The following is a 22,204-nucleotide window of genomic DNA, read 5'->3' as shown; positions in this document are numbered from 1 at the left end:
ATCACTGAGATTTCGCTCTGTTACATTTAGAAAACACAACAAGTCAGAGGAAAATAGCTGTGGTTTGTGTGCAGCCTGTAGCAGTGGCACATTGCCTTAAGATAGTTCTTTTTGAAAGCGACATACTGTGTCTTTCTCTGGAGAGAATTTCTTAGTTTGGCTTTTGATAGTGAGAAAAGCTCACTTTGGTTTGAATTTCAGTTGCCTTAAAACTGAGAAGAGAGATGCTATGACAGAAATATTTTATGAGCTTGGCATAGTGTCTCTTCACTCAGTGGCTTCAGTTTATTTGCAGTATTCCTCTTAAAACATCGTCTAAAAGTTAGAATAAAAATTAAGTAGTTTAAGTATGTATCTTCTTATCGTAGTAGTTCAGTGATATACAAGTTTTACCTGAGAAGTTATATCAGACTTAGATTAATTTGTATCACCTTAAAATAAATTTGATACGTGCATAACAAATTTGCAGTTCCCATTTCTGTAAAGCTGTAACATTTTGATGATAATTGTAATTAGTTTGTATGAAATACTTCGTGCATGTTATAGAAGAAAGGAACCGTAATCAGTACTGCTCTGTACTTTTTTTGCATGAGAAAATAGCATAAGCAGTGCAGAGTGTTATTCAGTTTTAAATTCTAAGTTCTGTGGTTTTGTTAAATATTCACACAATAAAAGTATAGTCCACGTGTAAGGATGTTTCTGAATATTTGTGAAATCAACTTTTGAAGCATTTGCAATTGTCTTCTAGGCTGACAGCTGCACAAACAGCAGTGCTACCAGATAAGCATTGATACTGGGAAGCTGTGGGTTTAAGTTAGAAGAATGGCCTACTCAGCTCCAGCCAAGAGGATGAAACACACTGTGATTAATTAGAAGTCTGGAGTGTTAATCCACTATCTTACATTCTACTATAATAGGGTCAAACTTCTCTATTTCACCATTTATGTGATAAGCTAATTTGTACCAGGAGAGCAGTGCATTTCTTTGTACTTGACATTTTCTTCAGCTGTTGTACAGAAACATGGAACCACTCCTGCTGACTGTTGTAAGAGTCATGACATTATGTGATAAGGGGCACAAATTAGTGCATCTTGATTTAAGAACAGAGAATAAATATAGAAGTCAAAAGCACAGCCCCCCAGCTCATGAGATGCTTATAAGAGCCTAAGAGTACGTTTACTGTTGATCTTAGAAACACACACTGTATGTAGCTTCTACAGTCTGCAATACAAAATCTGTGACACAAGTGTCTCTACTTACCTGCTAAGTATTTCTGGTTTCTGCTTTTTATGAAATATTGTTAACTCCGACACAGTATTTAATATCCTGCTCCCTGAAGTATTTGCCTTGAATTCAGTTGTTTAACCTTCGGTATCTTTTAGTGAGAGGTTTGTTTTTCCTTAAGGATTTCTACTGGATGAAATGCATCAGAACCCTTTTTAACCCTCATTAATATGGCAGAGCTGTTACACAGCGGAATATAAGATCATGCGAAGTTCCTCTCCGTGCATGCACTATGGAGAGCCTGCAAGTTGGCATGGTGCAATTCCCTTTTAATGCAGAATCACACACAAAGTGCCAGATAACCCAGACTCTTACCCCCAAGAAGGGAGCGCATCTTTTTCTGCAAAGAGCCTGACACTGCCAGCTATGCCAGGGAAGTCAGGCTATGCCAGGATCATGTTCTTCCTTACCATCTGGAGTAGTTCTCAGGTTGAAATAAAACCTGGCAAAGGGAACGGATTCCATCTCATCTGTTGCCTTTCCTCAAGCCCATTAACTATTTTATTCTTAGTGTCTTTCAGCTAGTGAATAAAGAATCCACACCATTGTGACCAAGCTGTAGAAGCACATAGATTAGAATGGCTTATGTGGAAGTTATGACTTAAGATCACACATTTCGTAGTCTCAGCCCTCTTATTCTGAGTTTCTCGACTGTGAGACCAGGACAGACACGGGCCAGTGCAGCTTTCTGGTTTCTGTCTTTATATTCTTGACTCCATCTGCCTCACCATTAGAACTCTCAATTCAACTTTAAGGGCCTGTATGATTTACAAAACTTTTCCTTGGAACAATTATGGCAAGAATCTAATTTATTTTTTGGGGGAATAAATTTCTAAATAAATGCATGCCTTGCACTGGACAGAAAGGTAAATAGAAATCAAAATAGATTACCTTCAGCAGTTTCCACTTAGATGAATTAGTATTTATGATAAAGTCTGGTTTACTGTTTCTATCAAGCTAAATAAACCCAGTAAGTATTGCCTGTGATTAGGGTTTGTGCATTACAGTGTGTTACAGATGACAAAACTGAAGCTGGCTAACTTTAATGTTTGCAACTTCAAACGCTACAGAAACTGATTGCTTTAAATATGCTGGAGATTGCAAGGTAAACATTGAAATTCAGCATCTGGAATCTGACTTTAAGAGATCTCTTCGATCTGACATTTGCTCAGACATCATTATTATCATGAATAAAACGAAAGGTAAGTGTTATGTATTAGAAAGGACTGCCACATTACCAAAAGTTTGAACACCCCAGTTCTGAACATGGCTCTTGCAGCAGTTCTAAATCCGTTCCTGAACACATATATTAATTTTGTATAGACTGTTAATTGATACTGAAGAATTATCATGCTAGATTACAGGTGCTATTGCAAAAAAAAAAAAAAAAAAGAAAATTCAGTAGTTTTTGTACAATTTCTTAACTAGCATTTTAAAGGCTTTCAAATTACAGCTGAGCCACTAGATACTTGAAGGCAAAAGAAAGTGTGGAGTAAAAAAAAGTCTTAGTGTGATTTGTGAGATACAATTTTACAAGTGTTCACTGCTATTCAACCTCTATTTTATCCAGGCTCTGCAGCTGGGAATAGAAATGTGCAGACGTGCTTTGAAAGGTTAGTTAGAAGCTGAACTACTTTCAAGAGGCTCCCTAGTAGAGATTTCAGATAGGGAAGACAAGTTTCATTTCTGATATACATATAATCAACATTCAACTTCTAGAACAAAAAAATACATTTAATCTCCTACTGTTTAAATATATTTGAAAATATTGCAGCAATTATGTAATTGAATATATTTAAACTCTTAGTATTAATTTGCTAATAAATATTCTGCTTAACCAAGAAACATGTTCACATTTGTTTCTTATACTTCTTGTACTCTTGGATGGACGGATGAGATGTTGGAAGGAAAACTCTTTTTGTATCCAACTTAAGCTAAGGTTTTGCCTGCCACCACCCTTATTCCTTAGGGGGGAAAAAAAAAAAATCTGAATTACACAACTCTGGGTGAATTTTGTTATCTGATCCAACTGTGCAGTCACACCTTCTCTAACTCTGACAAACGAGAAGGAACATGGAGCACGAAGGAAGGGAAAACAGGACTGCTCCTTGCAGCAGTTACTGACCGCCTTAGGAGCAATTTAACAAAACTGCACCTCCCTTGCCTTTCATTTGCCAATCAGGAAAAATTACTATAATCTGTGCCCTTGTCCCTGTACGTTAGAAGAGAGCTATATAACTCTGCTTAAATTACGCACAGCACTGATATTCTAATGACCTGACATGAAGCAAGATTACCGGGCAGATCACGTTTCCCTGAAAGTACCTAGGAAATAGGCAGCCTGATTTGGGACACAAGGAGGTAAATCCTAGAGATCAAACCAGAGCCCAGTGGCTCCAGCACTGCCAGGAGAGTAGACGGCAACCAAAGTATGGTGATGCACAATGGTCTTGTCTCTCAAGAGGATTATTTTTCCATTAAGCCCTGCAGGCTGGAATTTATTTTTGTGTTTACCATGACCTGTATTTTGCTTTAGTAAAGCACGGCCTGCACTTAGTGGTGGTTAGTCCTCATTTGCTTATGCGAAACAGTAATAATGCCAAAGTGTTATTTCTATATAGCTCACCCCTGACTTTTTAGGTACTCTCTCCTGTTAAAAATTTATTACAAGACATGTAAAAGCTGATAATAACTATATTTTTCCTTAAGTCTAAACAACACACAAGAGGATAAATCATATCATCACCCCCAATGGTTACCTTTCTTGTCATTCGTTGTCTTTTTCTGAACACAGAGATGCTTCTTTTTCAAATAATACTTCAGCAGCTGGATGACCTTTTTTCCACAAGTATGGCCTGCCTTCTTTTTTCTTTGTTTCTTTGTTTTTGTTTTTTTTTTTCATATTGTGTAACTCAAATCTTGCTTCACTAATGAAAGATGTATTAATAACAAGTATCAAAGCTGCTCTTGCTTACTGTTTGAAAGAAACACATCTATCCAGAAGATGAGTTAAAGTTAAGAAAACAACTTAGTTATCTGATATAGAACTACAAAAATAACCAAAACCCAACCTTGTCCATGAAAAAAAAAAAAATCTTCAAGGATTCAGGCAGCATCTTCAAACTGAAACATGTTACATGTTAAAAGAATGATTAACACACTAAGCTTTTTCAAAGCTCTTGTTCAGTGTGAGGAAAGACAATTTGGTATTTATATACCCACATAAATTAAATACTTAAGATTATAACTAGATTATATCTCTGTTGAGATTAAGGTTAGAAAAACAAGCAAACAGTAAGATGTTTCACTTAGCTTTTGACCACCTTTTTCTGAGTTTAGCAAGATCCACGCTGATCAGAAAGTGGATGCTCTTTGTCCAAAGTCATGTCTGAAGCCCGTTTCTGAAGAAATGCTTGAAACAATACATTTTCTATTGAAAATACGCTCAAGAAAAATAAAGTAACAGCAATAACTGGCAAGTACAACCAGCTTCAAATGATTACATATTCTTTTTACAAAATAAAAAGTAATTTTTTTTTTTTTATATAGCAAAGGCCTGTTTTCTAAGTTTTACCCTTTCGTAGCCATCAAGTCATCCTGATTTATGAATGCCACTGAGACCTAAAACAAGGTACATTTAAGAATACTGCTTCAGTGGTTTTAATGGTATGAGCATTTAAACAAGGCACGCAAAACCTCTAAAGTTTAAATCAGTTTAGCGTAAGAGCTCTACGTGGACAGAGGCTCTCCTCGGATTGAGCTCATGTTACTCATTTATAAGCCGCATGCTGGAATCGTCTGCTCTGAAGCGAGCTGACAGAGCACCAAGCTTGGGGACACACACCCAGCTACAGCTAAACTGCTGTAAGAACATAAAGAAGCTTTACCTTAAACTGCCAACATGGGCAAATCCTATTTCCCCAACCCTGCAGCTCAGAGGATACTTCCATCAGCAGAATTACTTTTTTTTTGTTGTTGTTGTTCTAAGAGAAGATGGGAGTGGGAGGGTAGTTGTACAGCCCAGGCAACGATGGGGAAGAGCACGGCTGAGCTAAAGGAACAATTGCTTCATGGTCGTTTCCTCACATATCCTGAATCCTGTAGGGGAAAATAAGTTTTAAGATTTGATTATTGGTTATAAAGTGACTTTAATGCCATGCCACAGCCAGGGGAAGAGAAATTCCTTCCTCCTCCACAGACTCCAGGGACCTCCCCAGAATAAAAGAAGCCAGCAGCATACAGACCTCGGAGTGGGGAAGCAGTTAAGCAGCTGGCTCCTTACACTGGCAGAGTTTAAGCCCTTAAGTAAGGTGGAGAGATCCAAGGGATGATAAACAAATAGCTATTGATCATGTATCCTGCAGTCTGGGCAAATCCAATTGAAGAACCTCTTTAGATCTCACCAGTAGGATTTTAGATTTTAGAGACAAAATGGATTTAGTGCTAGGTAATAAAAGGTCAGCCTAATCTTACTTCCCTCCATACCTGTATTAGACACGTTCTTACTACTGGCCTAAAAATGTTTTTTAAACCCAACACTGTTTTTACTTTCTCCTTCCTATCACTACGTGGGCACCAGCCTATTTATTTCAGATATATCTGTTTTACTAGTTCTTCACGTTCTTGAACATTCCTGAAGACAAGACCTTTTAAAGTTACTTTAAAATTCTAAAAAGACAAGTTTGCCACAGTGCCAGTCATCCTACCTGAACTAAAAAGGAAGTTAAAAGGAAAGGATGTTTTCAAAGATAGAACCAGACATGCGTGTTAATTCCCAGCTCAGCTACAAACCACTTTTAATACTTTTGTGTCTCAGCTTCCATCCATAACACAGCAGTGAAGTCTGCCCTGTTGCCCTCTTCTGTGGTCTCTATCTCGGCCACAAATCCTCCCAGGCAGGGGCTACTCCATTTAAAGCATAGGTACGGTGTATAGCAATCTCTATGTCCCAACACAATGCATTAGACACGTTCTGGGGAGGGAATTAATTTGTTCACTGATTTTTAATTATTTTAGATACTATGAAGGCAGTGACTTGATTTAAACACTGCCTTTATGTCTTCCACAGTTATACAGCATAGTATTTGGAGGCATACAGCTGGGATTCTGTGGCCTAGTAAGCTTTCAAAGCTAGACTTGCACTAAACAATAAAGTGATTCTAATCCTATGGGTGTAGTAGAAAAGCCCTTCAAAAAATATAAGTAGCATAAAGACAGCCTCATCATAGCTAAGAGGTACGGGTACTCCAATCCGATAGTTAACACTGAATTAAAGAGAGGTGAATTAAAAACAAGGGGGCAATCTATGCAAACCAGATTTCAGACCAATAAAACTTGTGATGGTTATTGTATTGAATGCACTATTCATTTATATTTAACGGATTTTGAAAACATTCACGCACGCAGCACACAATCATGGCAAGAGTGAGTAAATTCCAGCCTTAAGCAAGTATTACAGCGCTCGCCTTTTAAAAATCAAGAAGATGCAAAGCTTTTAATGCAAACTACTGGACTGACATAGTTAAACATCCAAGTTTTAAAAACACCAAAGGTAAAGTTGTTCTTCGCACCTACAGCAAAAGAAGAGGAAAGAAAATACAGTGGGAAGGGGGGGAGTGTCTGAGTCAGCTATGATGAAAGAGGGAACGTACTGCTGCAGGAAAAGGAAAGGGAAGACTGACAGAGCAGCCATTGCATCAAATGTGTCTTACCAGAAATAAAAAGTCTTCTTCTGGAAGAGTCTATTGAAAGGTCAGAGCATCCTTAGTAGCTGAGAAGACAAAATCATCTGACTGAAGGTCAAATGTAAATCTTTTAAAAGCCATTTGTGATTGATGAGTACTGGAAGACAAAGATGGCATCACAGTCCCTTGGCAAGAAAATTCCTCCAGATGGCATCTATTTCTCATTAATGCTCCGGGGGAGGATCCTAGACATCCCAGCAGGTCCCGTCATGACTTTGGATTCAAAGCTGTCCACAAACTCAGCTGCTCTTTGGCTCAACTCCACTTTTGCTGCACATGCATATGGCACGCAGCAGTGCTACAGGACATCGGCTGATGAATGACTTTAACTGTTAATTTCTGTCTCTTGAGATCACACCTCCTATACTATGTTTTAAAAGGCAGAAATCTGTCTGTAACCATGCCACCCAAGACATAGCTCAGAAACCTTCTCAGGCTCTTCATGTTTTCTGCTACTAGTATAGAAACTTTGAGGATTGCTAGAAAACACTAAGAACTGTAACACAAAAAAGAAAGGAAATCTTAAGTGAATGTCAACTCATTTTGGTTATTCACACTTCCCAAAGTGAGCATCAAGATGACCAAAATGTCAAACCTAAGTTAAGACCATATCATATACCTGCATCTCGGTTTCATTTGGCAAAATCAGAGCAGAGCTCTAAAATAGTCTCTAAACAGAAAAATCTTTACTCCTTGTCTATCACCAGAATTTAATATGGCAATCTCATAGTTTTCGACACAAGAGTGCCTCAGTTTCAACAGCTTAGAGGAGATTATTTAACAAAGGAAAATGACTGTAAGTAATAAAAAGTCATTGGCATCTCACTGCGATTTGTCTGGGTTAACACAGACGGGGTGGAGAACAGTACAGACCTGAAACAAGCAAAGGGTCCAAAGAGTAGAATTTATTTTAATTCCTATGGATTAAGCTGCTAAATAATCCACATTATTTTCTCTGAGCATAACAGATAAAAAAATATAGGCGCAGCCGGCCCACTGCAGCATGCTGGGAGCCTAAACAAACGTTATAACGCATGAAGGCTCCTGTGCGTCTAACATCTGCATCACAGCTGGGGCGGGGCGGTGCCACGCTGGGTCTGCGCTGTTTCCGAGCTGACGATGCCCTGCTCGTCCCTGTGACATCGCTGGCCTGCAGGCAAAACTGGAGAGTGCACAATTTGGTAACCAGGCTGATTATCTGCCAGCAGATGATAAACTGCAGATTCCCGTGCAGTAACAGCAAGGCCTTCTGTTTTAACTAGCAAAACACCGTCGCAGAATCACTGATCTGTAGTTAGGATTTTATTTAACTCAATAAACTGTTTACTTTGTGTCCACATCTCACTCTGTTTCCAAGTCAAATTAACACATCACTTCAGGTTAAGATAAGCAATACAGCCTGAATACTGACATGGGCCAGAATGTGATTATACTAAAATCAGTTTACAAATCCTCTTCATTGGCCTTTTGTCAGGAAACTTCGCTGTACGCAAGGGGAAGTAAAGGAAGAAACCAAAATCAAACATAGTATGCTTAAGGTAGAATTAAAATGGGTATTTTAATTCACCTTTGAAACCTTCTAAGAGCTTTCAGATTTATACAGCTTTAAATGATAATGATTTTGACAAAGGATATTTTTGCCTCTGTGAAAGGAATTAGTAGGAAATTGAAAAGCTGAAGGAAAATGAAATTGCATTTTTCACACTTGTTATGAGCCTACTCTAACTGTGCAGTGGGAGAGGGATTTATCATGCATAGCCCATCCTTTTTGGATGCTCTCTTCCAATTTCGTGCTAAAGGATCATTAACCAAGGTCACATACATCATCTCTCCCTCACAAATGAACACTGTAAACACTGCAACAGCCACCGAGACGCTGTATCATCAGGGCCCAATGGAGACCTTGTGGGTCACACAAGACAAAGTAACAGACTAAACTACCCCAAGGAAATCTTCTTTCCCCTAAAATGTATCCATTCCACAGAAAGGGTGAGGCAATAGCCTGGCAGCTGCTGAAAGACTCCTTGGAGCTGCTCTATCTCACCTGCAAGGTACAGACCCTACACACACACCTCTGGCCCTGTGGGCCCTGCTGTCTTCGGTCTTAGCGCAACCAATTTTATTACCTGGCTTCTAGACAGATAGCGTTCCCATCCCTTGTATTTACACAAAGTTTCAAGCACATAACAGGAGCTTTACACTGTGAACACATTATGAAAGAAGATGGGAGACAAATACCACCTTACACTGGCTTCTACAAATCATGATGTTGGGAGTGAGTATTGTTTCACAAAACAAAGGGCTGGGTAATAGAGCCGTATCATATCGTGTCTTCAAATCAGCACACTCCGAAAGTTTTGAAACAGAGTCATAGCCCTGGCTGCACTGATTCATAAAGCAATCAGATCCCGTGGTGAGAGGCACACTGAGGTATATGGAAGAATTGCTTTCTTCAGTTATGTCCCTGTCTCCGGGCATTAAATGCAGCATCTCTGACTGCTAAATGTAGTCAGACGCAACGCACTTCCAAAATTACAGAAAGCTAGTTTTTGAAACTGAATTCATTCCTGTTTAGTCTCTTCCACATTAACCTGTCCTTTATACAGCAATCCTGGCCCCTGACACAGAGGGGCTGATGTATGCCCCAGGCTGCTCTTTTTGCCAAAGAGAGGGAGGCAATGCCTGAGGTAGTGAAGAAAACTGAACACAATTTTAATCTCCTTCCAAGAGTCTCATGATCTACTTTTAAATCTTTTTTTCCATTACCATTTAATGGTATTATAATTACTGTAAGTCTCTAGCGTTCAGAATAACCACAAAACAAATACAGCCTTGATTATGCTCTTATTATTATTTGTATTACAGAGGCAACAAGAGACTTCGAGCTTTACCAAAGGAACAGACGAGTGTGCACCTCCAAGAATTTGCATCTAATCTAGAATGAGAATTTGTAGGTTATTACAAACAAAAAAGACCAGGGAAAAGGGACACAACACAGAGGATGTAATATTTGGTTTATATGCTCTTATTTTCTTACTTTAGAAGTCTGACATTCTTGTTTGGGAAGGATTCTGTCCTTCATGAAACTGGACACAAAGATAATCAATCAACAGTCCTAGTATCTAGAATGGGCTCAAACCTTATTGTTTAGGACAAATTCTTCTCTAAAATCCTTAAATACAGCTATCTCCTCTGCTGCCAATCCAACGTTCACAACAGCCTTGATAGCTTATTCTCTGCTGCCAAACCTGCCTCCAGTCACACTTTTTTTTTTTGTTGCAACTAAGAAGTCACAGATTTATTTATCCTCTAAAACTGTGGGCTGTATTTATCCTCCAAAACCGAACAGGCATGTAGCAGTAGACCAAAGGCTCCTTTGTGGAGAAAGTACATTATTTTGGAAGAAACAATGATGGGTGTCTCTTCTGCTCAGTGCTGTTCGCAGATAGTAAAGCAAAAGAAAACTGTTTGATTTACACTCTCACATACTATGCTATTGAATGAGTCAGTTAATCACTGACTTGATATTACCATTCTCAAATAATTTAACTTAAGCCTTGAAGTGTCATCCCCTTTTGCTATTTGCACTTTTTCAACAGCAGAAATTAATACAGCAGAGGGGCTAGGTCTAAAATTCAAAGATGAAGGGTGGCAATGATTGGTTTGAATTTCTCAGAGTTCAAATTTCTCTTCTAATTAGAGTCTTAACAGACTGTCTTTCTGACACAGAGATAGAAAAGAATGACTGGTATTTTGAAACAATTTTTAATACAGTCCAGTTATCTTCCCCTGCAGAGCAAGCTTGCACCGTGTCTACCAACCTGAATGAGCATTTCTGGCAGCAGCTCCTCCCACTGCAAAAGGCTGGAGGCTGGGCTCCCAGGGCTGCCAATTTAGCGTAATGGAAACCTGTGGGAGACTTCCCAATGCTTTGGACGAAGCTCTGCAGATAAGACAAGACCCTGGGAGTTCCAGTTGGCTGAGTCTGGTGTCAAGGGGATGTGCCAGCCTCTCACAGCAATTACAAAGTGTTAGTCCTGACTTGCTGTGAAAGATAATAGTTCAGTCACCAAAATGAAAAAATCCTGGCAAATTGTAGCTGCCTTTGTAGAATCAACTTACTTAAACGACATGGGAAGGCAGAATAGATGAACTAGTTAAGAGTAGCTTACCAACTTTTCCATCTGAATTTATATTTTAACCCCCACAACTCTAAATAACAGCATCAGTAGATGCTCTTTCTATATGACACCTCAATGGCCCTTAAAAGAATCTATCATTTCAGATGATGAATCTTTCCTCCCTGAAAAATTTCAGATTGGCATTTAAGGGCTCAAGATTCACACTAAAAGAGCCACAGGTAATATCCTTTTCCCACCTAGACTGATAAATTGCAAGGAAAAAATAACTGTGAAATTTATATTACAAATTACTAGATTTACAGTGTTTGAAAACATGACAGGTTTTTCCCCATTCTGACTTGAGTGCTAACAGCAGAGCAGGTGCTATAAAATATCTAGAGTCTATCACACCCTCTCTTCTGTGCATGTTCCTCCCCAGCAGAGCTTAGAAGGGACATGCAGCAAATCCTTCCAACAGGCCAAGCAAAATTTCTTCTAGCCCGATAAATTACCTTTGATTAATGTAAATTACTCCCTTCCCCCCCAACCCCTACATCCCTTGCCCCACCATGTTTTATTTTCTTTATCTTTAGGTTGGAGAAGTTCAACTAGTATGCAAACCTAGGAATCAAACAAGTTCTGTTTCTTCAGAGAGTCTAATCAATGTACCTCCCACTGGATAACCACAGGAAAAAGCCTAAAACCCAGCCTGGAAATAGTGAAGATCTGAAAATGAACTAACAGAAATTGCTTACTTATGTTTATAAGCCCAGGTGTGTAAAACTTGGAGCACTTCACTAAATTCTTCCCCAGGTAAAAAGACCAAATAGGTCCGCTGAAGCGAGCAGGAATCATATGCAGCTGAGAAACCAAAGGTTTTACTACAGAAAAGGTAGTTAAACACCATTTTCCATAAACCACACTGTAGTGGAACTTTTCTTTGCAGCCTTGTGACATGAACAGTGGTGCAGAAAATTTTCTGTTTCTTGTGGAGGTCTATCTTAAAGAAACATCAGAGGAAAATGACTTTTAAATTCAGATTTGCACTGGCAACCCTGTAAAGCTGGCAGAAAGGCTTAGGGCAAGCTCTGGTATTACATGTTCTTGTCTTTTTTTCTTTAAGTGTGTAACATATACCAACACCTCCACCAACAGGCTCACTTTCCTTATTTTTGCAGATTTCGCATTTATACACTTTTCATACTACTGAAAGTTGTCTTTAATTAGGTCTTACACCTTCTCTACTTTTACACACAGGCTACTGAAAGACTGGCCTTGCCACACATCCACAACGTAATGACAGCTATTGTCAAATTAGTGTTTTCAGATGCTCTAATTTCACATTTATCTTTTGCCAGAAATATTGCCTGGCACTCTATTAAATAAGGAAAAAAAAATTATTCTAGCTGATATGTCACAGCAACCAGAGCAACCAGAAATCATACAGTTTGAGAATGTTATTACAAGCTGATCATCTTTCAAAAATACTTCACAAAAAGCTCCTGGGTCTGCTTTAGTAGCTGAACCTGAACTCAGTGAGGAAGTAACTGAGCAGAATCAGACATTCTCATTGAGTAAAATGACCCAAATGCAATTTGCCTGGCTGGTCCTCTCTATGTGTGAGCATTTATATCCAGCCAGGCTTTTCAAACAAAAAGAAAAAATGTGCCCTGAAAACATAAACCTATCAGGTTTATTAGTACCAGATTGCACTTCCATTGTAAAAAGGCAGCTAAGAAAAATGAAGCAAATTGTCTGCTCAGAAGTGCATCTAATAGCAATCTTTCCTCCTAGCAGGAACATGACCTCACACGCATGGCTAGCTGATTGCTGTCAGATTTACTGAAGACAGGAGACATTTTATTAAAGGGCAAATGCCAGGAGGCTATACAGAGCTGCTAGAGGGCCTCACTGGAAGGGACAGGTTTGCCCTCTGCTTGCAAAGATGGTATCACAAGGTCTTTTTTCCCTCCTTCCACAGTGAATGCATCTCAAAGAGCTGTCAGGTCCAAGAAACAGAAAAAGAAACGCAGTAGCATCTAAGGAGATAAGAGTCAGCAACAATGCTGATGTGACAAATAAAAAGCAGAAACAACCCCACAGAGCCCAGTCCTGCTGGAGGGCCCTCACCTGAAACAACAGCAGCAAAACTGAAGGTGAGAGGCAGCAAGAGGGCACGCGAACCCAGGGCCCAGAGACATCAGGAAAGCTGCTGCTTGGGCTGAGCATGTGTGATGATATCCTATCAAGTTTAACCCTGCAGACCTTCTGAAAACCAGAAAAGCAGCAGCGAGTTTGTAGATTTTAAGATAAGCTATTGAAAGTAGCACTGGTAAAAAAAAAAAAAAAAAGATTCCATAGAAGTAGCTTGTTTTATAAAATTCAACTTTTTAATGCCCCTTTCAGTCAGATGGGCACCAAGTAAGTTCTAACATGTATTGAGAGCTTTGACCTTTTTTCTAAATTACTCCTCAATGCATCCTGGTTTCCAAAACACCACAGCAATGAAAGCTGCCCAAAGGAACAATCTGCTGCAGCCCTTCCCATGGGCACTGCACGGGCACTAGGCAATAGAAAAAAAGGCAACTTAATGACAATTACTCTCAGAATTACACTTTGTAACCCCAGTTGTTCTCTTAAGGCAGACAATTGCTTTATTTAAGCAGCACAAAATGAGGCTTCGACCCTTTGTTGTTCATTCCAATATTCTTTTCTCCTTAAGTCCATGGTTAACTGTTCTTGTTATAGCAGGTTTCTACAGTGACCAACTGCTAAATTGATACTCAATGTACTTCCCTTTCCACCTGCCTTATTTCAGACTTGGAGACTCAAAATCTTATTTAAACAACATTCCAAAAACTGAGCCTTGAGCTGCAGTAAGATGTTATGGTGGACTACTTCATCACTCTAACTTCCCCAGCTATTGAAACAATGCAAAAACAAACAAATGCAGTATTTATAGATGAAAGCAAAATTCTTCATGGCTTACTAACAATTATTTGGAAAGTTTATATATAAAGGACCAGGAAGAAATAAATTCCCAGTACCTTAGAGAAGTATTAGACTCCTCCTTTCAAGCAAGTATTTCATTTCTTCAGCAGCTTTTTGACTGTTTATTGTGCCTTGGTTACATGAACAGCACTTTGCCCCAAGCGCAGCAGCCTTCCCAGAGAACAATAACCAAGACACGCTTCACATGCGGGTAAAGCACCATCTTCCCAGAAGGAGACAGAGGAGCACATTTTTATAAGAGCTAATATGGCAATGAATCATAGAACCATCGAATCATCCTCCTGAGATAAAGACTAAGAACATTAAGAGAGGAATATAGTAGGTTGAAATTAAAAAAAAAAAAAAAAATTAAAGAGGGACTCATCTGATTCAAGTTTTACATATGCAAATAAACAGTAGGAGAGGGGAAACAGAGTGAGACGTGAAGTAATGAGCGGAAAGATCAGGTGTATCTATCTTCCTGGAGGCTGAAAGAAGGGAGATATTAAACTGCTTTCTGGTAAATTGCCACTGCCAGTTATTGACAAAGTTGTCAATTATGCAGGATTATTTAGACTGATGATACCTGAAGAAATGGGGATTGAGAAACACTTGGGACTAAAAGGAGATAGGAATGCACTGCAGATGATAAATGGAGTAGATTGAAAGTAAAAGAGCAGAGGCCAGCTTCAGAGGGTATAATTAAATATCCTTAATTAGCATATTAGAGTACTGCAATCAAACCATATACCTACTTTCAAAGTTGGATTTTAGAAAATAAATGCAACCGAGTGGATGAAAGACTAAGAAGTTATCTGAATAAATTCCATTCCAAGCAGTCTTATAGCACAGAGCGTTCTACCTTGCTAATGTTTAAATAACTTAATTATATAAAAAATGCACTGACTGCCCAGGTCTGCAAGCAGCAAGACATTAAATCACCATTAGACAGATTTTACTGAAATTAGTCTGACAAGGCATTAGGGAAAGAGGAAAGTGCTTGAGTCAACAGAAGGATTTCAAGTAGTTGAGTAATCATGTAGCTTGATGCACATGGATAAAGCAGGGACCAACAAGTAAAAGCAGGGTAGCAACTGGCACCAGAATGTTTTTTAACTGGTCTAGGAGCAAGAGATAATTTTTATTTTGAGACAGGGGATGTGAAAAGTGTTTTGAAATTCTTGGAAAAAGCCTCCTACAACATCACGAAGTTCTGTTATATTAAAAACCTACTCTGCTGAAGAGCTAGGTACATTTGCTACCACCATTTTCTCAATAGAAAGAAAGATACTTCACTGTGTTCATGAAGAGATAGTTGACAGGTTAGGATTTCACAACAAGATTTGAACGAGCTAGGCGTAAATCACAGTTTTGGCAGTGACTCGTTTGGTCACACAAGCTGCTTAACTCTTCTGTACCTCACTTTTGATAGAGAATAGACCAGCAACTCCTGCCTCCCAGGCATTTCACCAGATACACGTATCCACAACCAAGCTATTACGGATATGACTGGAGGACTGCATGAAAAACATTGACATAAGAGGCTCCTGGATATTAGATATGGCAACACCCCACTGTTATTTATACTACCCTTCTAAAATAATTTGGGTTACTCATATTAAATACATTCTCTGTTCCCAGCACACAAAGTCTTTATTTGCCATGCTGCCAGCTAGTCCATTGTTTCAGTCTTAAGTGAGATAGGGCACTGCCTCCAGGAGAACTTAATTTACATCCCTCTGCTTTGATTGCTACTGTGGCTTCCATCTGCTGTGGATTTTTTACACAATCACTGCGGCCTCAACTAAGTCATGCCTTCAGCAACAGAAGCCAGGGCTTCAAAACCTGCCACCAAGAATATTTCTGCTGCCTAAGAAGCAATGCTAAAACAGCCAACTGCAACAAGTCTTGAAAAAATACTGTATGATGACTGAACTGGACAGATGAAAGTGAGTCTTAAATGTCATATTACAATCCAAATGAAAGAAAAAGTACTTGGCTTGGCCAAGCACAAAAATCAGTATTATAAAAATGGCTGCCCCCCGCCGCCCCCCCCCTCAATTATAAATGCAATAGAAAACAGAAATGCAATAGGGAGGAGGGCACAGTGGTTAATTTCCTAAGGTTGTCTTCCGGTTGACAAGTAACGAATATGACAATATTCCTGGCTCACATTACATAAAAGTGACAGCGTAATACACTGAAGGCACCCTTTTTGTCGTCAAGTTACTTTCACTGATGAGGAAGGAAAGATAGAGAAATCCAGCTGAAGGCGCTTAGGAAAGGTGAAACCTCTGAAGCAGAAGCTAGCAAAGACTAGGCAGAACATGCTAACAAGACAGAGAGGGAACTGAAAGATTAAATTGGCCATTGTTGTAAATAATCATCATTGAAGACCAGTGTGCTTCAGAAACTACCTGCCTACCCAGCTCCTCCCTCATTCTGGGTCTGAAGCCGTGGGAAAGTGTAATACATTATTTCAATATAGGATATAACACATATAATGTAACACATGGTATTAGCTTCCAAAGTAATCTTTATAATGGCTGTTGAGCATCCAGCTCAGAATATAACTTACAAATGCAGGATTCATCAGTCTCTGGATTGCCATTTTCTAATCACAATAAAAAGAAGTTTAGGAATAAGAAAAAAAAACCAAAAAAACCAACAAACCATGAACCCGTTTTTTTCTTGCTTTGCCTTAATTTTTCTGCAAGACACGGTACCCCTCTGCTGGGCAAGAACAGAGGAAACAGCAAGGAGCCAGGAACCAAAACTGACTGAACAGTAAAACAAAACAGGCCTGTACAGACTAAAAAGGATAAGGAAAGGTAATGTATGGCTGACCAAAAGCCTGAGAAAATAAGGAGCCCAGATGCAAATCATTAAGCAAACAGCATTCACAATTTAGACTTAGTTCTCCAAACATTGTCCAAACAAGAAAGTAACATTTTCCACAACATGTTTAAAATGACTCACCTTGAGGGAGCTGTCATCTTGACAAGCACCAGTTCTCTAACTCTAAAAACAATTGCTGCAATATTCAGGATAATAGGAAGGAGAAAGAACTTCCTAAAGCAATAGACTTTCGTCCATGAAAACCTAAATTATGAGCTATGAAGTCTGCACTGCATGAAGCTAGTAAAGAAATGTAGCTGTAACTTATGCATTTATAACACTGTTTTGCAGAAGGTATGACAAATCTTAAGCAAACCTCCAGAATAGTTTTTTCTTTTTTCCTTTAGGCATTACATATATATATATATATATATTCAATTATGACACCCATAGTAAAGAGAGGACAATTTCAGACATCAGCAGTGAATGCAGATGAAAAAGCAGATTCCTACCAGGGACATGTGCGATATCATATCAATTTTTGGGAAATACTACTTAAATCTCACTCTGCCCTCTGAAGCATGATAAAGAGAGAAGTTAAGCCTTCTTCTCATTAGCCCTGAGACTGGAGTATAGTCGTCCATTTTGTTTCAGATGTCTTGGTCTGTTCTACAAATGACTCTACTTGGTTCTCTGCGGGTTGGAATAGTACTCATTTTTAAACCAAGGAAAGACTGTAAAAAAGTCCTGTTTAAAAATAACACTCTAATAAATGACTTCTAGGAAACAATTGTTTGGTTTTTTTTTTTTTGTTAGAAACATAAACACAAAACAAAGTTTGAGAATACTTTTTGCCCCTTTTATTAAAAACAGTCATTACATTTGACATACATTTGGCAAAGACACATAATTGTATCTCTACTTTCCAGGAAATTAATTACAGACTATTACAAAGTGAAACCATGTATGCAATACTAAGTTCTTGGTCAGTTTTTCATACTGCCAAATTCTGGTTTCGTTTCAGTTGTTTGGGTGATTCTGCTTTTAGCTTGCCTGTGTGATTAACAACAGTATACTGCCTTCAAATAGGTTTATTTTACATGTACATATGTGCACATAGTGCAAAACTGCACCCAGTACCTGCTGCTAGATATTGAAGAGAACACTCTTCTAGGGTCTTTATCATCCAGACAGATTCATCCTTTTGTACCACTTTTCACATGGAAGCCTGTCACTCCAAGTCTTTCACTTTGTTAACGAAAGTTTGTTTCACTAAGAAAGAAGTTTCCTAAACAATTTGCTTAGAGACCAGGGAAGAGGATGAATCTTACCAACAGGAAACTCTCCAGAGGTGAAAAAAAAATCTGTAGTGACAAGCAGATAACCAAACAAAAACTTCAGCTATACAGCAGCTATATTACCAAAGAGTGGGCAGGGGGGAAGAAGCATCTTTCCCTAGTCATTACCCACATTTCCAACAGGACTAGACTTAGATAAGAAAGAATATCAGTCCATTTACCAAGATGCACTGGCCCATTTCCCACTCTTGTTTTATGTCAACTGGAAGCTTCTTTTTTCAGTTTTTCTAAAATCTCATCTGGTGTCTTGGATACCAAAATCTTCACCACTTTTTCACGTGATTTACCACCCTGGTTTAGACACACACACAAAAAAAACATCTTTCAGAGAATCACCACCAAATACACATTAAAAAAAAAAATCTCACTGTAATGCCAACACATCAAGTACTTTAAAAAATAATTCTTAAAGTGTGAGTGTGCAGAATTCACAGCAGTAAGTGATAGTATTTTAGTGCTTTCTAGGTATTCAAAAGGTGGAAAACAATGTCTCATCTACTGTTCTTTTAAAATTGGATACAGTTTCCAGAGCATGCCCTGAATTGATGCTCTTTTTAGAGTACAGAACGAAAAGCAAGAAAGGTTAAGTTTCCATAATTCATTTGTATCATCTAGAAGCAAGACTCCAACTAACTTACATTTTTGTTTTTAAAAAGTGGGTATGTGTAATTGATAACTGTGTACTTTCAGATCTTTCTTCAGAGTTGTCTCCCCTAGAGTATTAGTTACTCTTAAGCTGAGTTCTCAAGTTTATAATATCAACTAAATGAAAAGAAATCACATCATATATATATAAGGCATTCAGATTAATAAAGGAGTTATTTGAAATATTATTGACCTGGCTTTGTATTACTGAAAACAAAGCTATTTTACACAGGAACTGGCAAACCTGCAACCTCATTTCGTATTTCCTGAAGACACAACTTTGCTAGTATTCAGTAAACCATGAGAAACAAGTTGCTTGTTAATCTGCAGCCTGGCAAAGAGTTTGAAAAGCCCACAAGCGACATCCTGAAGGAGGAAAAAGTCCTTAATTCCATTATAAAGAAATATAGCATTAAATTTAAAATTAAAAATAGATTTTTGAAGCACTCTAGCCAGCTGATGATTAAAATCAAGGCCCTTGCATAGAAATCTGCTAACCTCAGTTTTATACTGGATCATTTCCCACCAATTTCCCAACTTGGATTGGTTTCGTTTATGTTAGCACTTATCATAAAGCAAGTAACACATAGAGAGCAACTAGTACCAAAAATCACTTGCTGCTTACACCTAGCAGAACAGGATGGAAAAATCTAAGTCATGGGTAAAATCCAGACTTTACCACCATGCTTCACTGAGAACAAACAGTGGCTTGTGAAAAACAAACACCAGCATGTAATTATTTGGACACCCATAGGTCAGAACAATCGAATCAAGAAGGTCAGACAATATTGGCCCCTTTTATGTTCAACTCCACTTAGCACTTACCAGAATAATCTAGTTAAACCTGAACATCCCTGTAAGGCAGGTAAACTGTGTTATCTGTGAAATGTTGATAAACAAATGAAGTAGTTTGCCCATGATTCAGGAAAAACAAGACTCAAATCTTTTCTTGTCTACCTTTTGGCAACACAGTGCTCAATTCATCGATCACTTTGCCATCTACCACTATCCTTTAATAGACTTCTACAACTACTACATTAAACCAACAGACAAAAATAAAAGGCACAATTTTTCATTGTGCTCTTATGTTCATAAACTATAAATGAACATGGCTGGAAAGACTGTCTTTAAGTACAATGAATTAATAAAACAAATTATTTATTCAGTGCAATGAATAAAACAAAGAGTTTCCGCTCACCAAAGTCAAGTCACGCAAATTCAAATACAAATAAACTCTTGAGGCCTGGCTACAATCCCAGTGCTTATATATGCTCTTTCTTGTATGTTAGCTGCCAGAAAATTTTCACTCAAATACAGAAGTTACTTCAAAAAAAATGAATGCAAAGTTATTCATAAAATGCACATTCTCTGCAAAGCACAAATTTTGTCAACTGCATTTGACATGAAAATGAGAGAATCTTTGAAGAACATAGAAAATATGAATCACACAAATTTGGAAAATATATAATGATGAGAACTATTCTGATTAAAGATCTCAAGATCAGCTGTGGTTCTTCCTACATCAGGTTTGTTCTCAATGAATCATTCCATCAACTCAGCATCTTTTGGACTGAACTTGGAGAAGCAGCTCCCTGTACTCAATGAGTAAGGTTCAAAATCTTGAATTTAAATAGCAGTAGGGCAAGACTGAAAGAAAAAAAAAAAAAAAAGGAAGTACCTTCTCTAAAATAACTTCGTTCTTCTTCACTTCTAGCACCTTAGAGAGGTAGCGACACAGCTCTGCATTGGCCTCTCCTTCCGATGGAGGTGCAGCAATAGCTACACCTACTGCCTCAGCTGTCACATCTATAACAAATATTTCAAGGATTTTATGCTTAAAATATTCAAAATATCTACTTGTTCTCTCCTGAAAATGAATGCTTATGTTTTAAGCCTGTCTCTGTATTGTCCATTCTGCTGCAGGTGTGGTCCAGCTTGGCATCATGCATTGGAATCAGGTTAACCCACCAAAAAAAAAAGCATGAGAAACAAGCCTGCCCAGAGAGCCATGCCACCACCAGCAACTTCCTGGCGTTGCCAACTGAGCCCAAATACTCTGCCGCAGACCACCGTGCCAGTCGCACACGCGCATCCGCAGAAACAGCAGTTCTAGTTTGTACATTTGTAAACCTAGACTTGTAGAGGGAGAACAGCTTTTATGAGAGCAAGTTTTACACTTCAGAGGAAGCCGCGCAAGCTCCCGGGATACAAACAGCACGCACAAGGTGCAGGGTCAATCTGCCGCGCTGACCCCAGCGCGTTTGCTGCCGCTCCTTTCAAAAAAAAAAACCTGTTCAGCAGCATCTCCCTCGCGCTCGCTGCGCCACCCAGCGCTACCGCGGGGCACGGGAAGGCGCTACGCCTGCCTTCTTCGCAGAGAAGTGTGAAACCACTACTTTATTTGGTTTGTTTGTTTCTTTTTACAGCTTAAGGGTCAGACAAAAGCCATATAACTCAGACAGTTGTAACAACCGGCCTTCCCGCTCCGTGCCCGGCGGTCGCTCCTAGGGCGGGAACGGCCACCCGCGCCGCTCTTCAGAAGGGGCGACCGGGGCATCCTAAACCCCGCCGTCAGTGAGCGCCCCGAGCCGCCCCACAGCCCCCTCCCGCCCCTCCCGCCCAGCAGCGCCGCGTCCCGGGCGGGGGACGGCGGCCCCACCTGTGACGGCGCTGCAGCGGGAGCCGGGCTTGGCGCGAACCGCCACCCTCACGCAGCCGTCACCCGCCAGCACCACCGGTCCCGCGGTGGCGGCCGGTTCCGCGGGCCCCTTCCCGGCTCCTTTTCCCTGAAACAGAGGAACAGGCGCGGTCACCGCGGGCGTCACCTCCCCGCTCCCCCTCTCCCCGCGGCCTCCCCGCCCGCACCTTTCGGGGCATGGCCCCACCGCCGCTCCGCACCGGCGCCGCCAGCAGCCGACGGAAGCCGACGAGGGCCAGCATAGCGCGGTGCTGCCCTTCCACTCCAGCTAGCCCCGCCCCGCTGCGCCGGGCCCCGCGCCTGCGTCCTGTGCCGGGCCGCTCCGTCTGCGGGCGGATCCGCGCTGCCGAGGCACCGGTAGCCCCCCGGTCACCCCGCAGCCGCGCTGCGCCTGCCCCCGCCTCCCCCGAAGCGGCGACCGACGGCGCCGCGGCCTCCAACGCCCGGCCCAGGCGGCGGGCAGCTGCTGCTAACGGTGGCTGGAAACACTGTAGCAGAGATTTAAAGAGAAATTAGGGAAGAGGA

General features: G+C 40.0%; 1 protein-coding gene across 6 annotated transcripts; it reads right to left on the bottom strand.

Moving 5' to 3' along the window:
* Positions 1-74: 74 nt before the first annotated feature.
* On the bottom strand, positions 75-21,946 carry C12H15orf40 (chromosome 12 C15orf40 homolog). 6 transcript variants are annotated; one of them, XR_015259897.1, is made up of 7 exons: positions 21,847-21,946; positions 21,641-21,767; positions 20,660-20,787; positions 18,498-18,627; positions 6,996-7,054; positions 5,229-5,382; positions 75-4,277 (listed from the first exon to the last, which is right to left on the bottom strand). XR_015259897.1 is itself a non-coding variant. In XM_086757337.1 (5 exons), exons 1-4 carry the CDS (start codon positions 21,919-21,921, stop codon positions 18,535-18,537), a joined length of 423 nt encoding a protein of 140 aa, XP_086613463.1. In that variant the 5' UTR covers positions 21,922-21,946; the 3' UTR covers positions 7,365-7,524; positions 18,498-18,534. The 6 variants fall into 6 exon arrangements, 4 of the variants coding, with proteins under 4 accessions (XP_086613463.1, XP_086613460.1, XP_086613462.1 ...); XR_015259896.1 differs by lacking the exon at positions 6,996-7,054; XM_086757337.1 differs by lacking the exons at positions 75-4,277; positions 5,229-5,382; positions 6,996-7,054 and adding an exon at positions 7,365-7,524.
* Between the last annotated feature and the right edge of the window lie 258 nt (positions 21,947-22,204).

This window comes from Chlamydotis macqueenii, chromosome 12 (genome assembly GCF_036417535.1).
Source record: "Chlamydotis macqueenii isolate bChlMac1 chromosome 12, bChlMac1.mat, whole genome shotgun sequence".
In the NCBI taxonomy this organism is placed as follows: domain Eukaryota; kingdom Metazoa; phylum Chordata; class Aves; order Otidiformes; family Otididae; genus Chlamydotis; species Chlamydotis macqueenii.
This window is presented reverse-complemented; position numbering and strand designations above follow the sequence as displayed.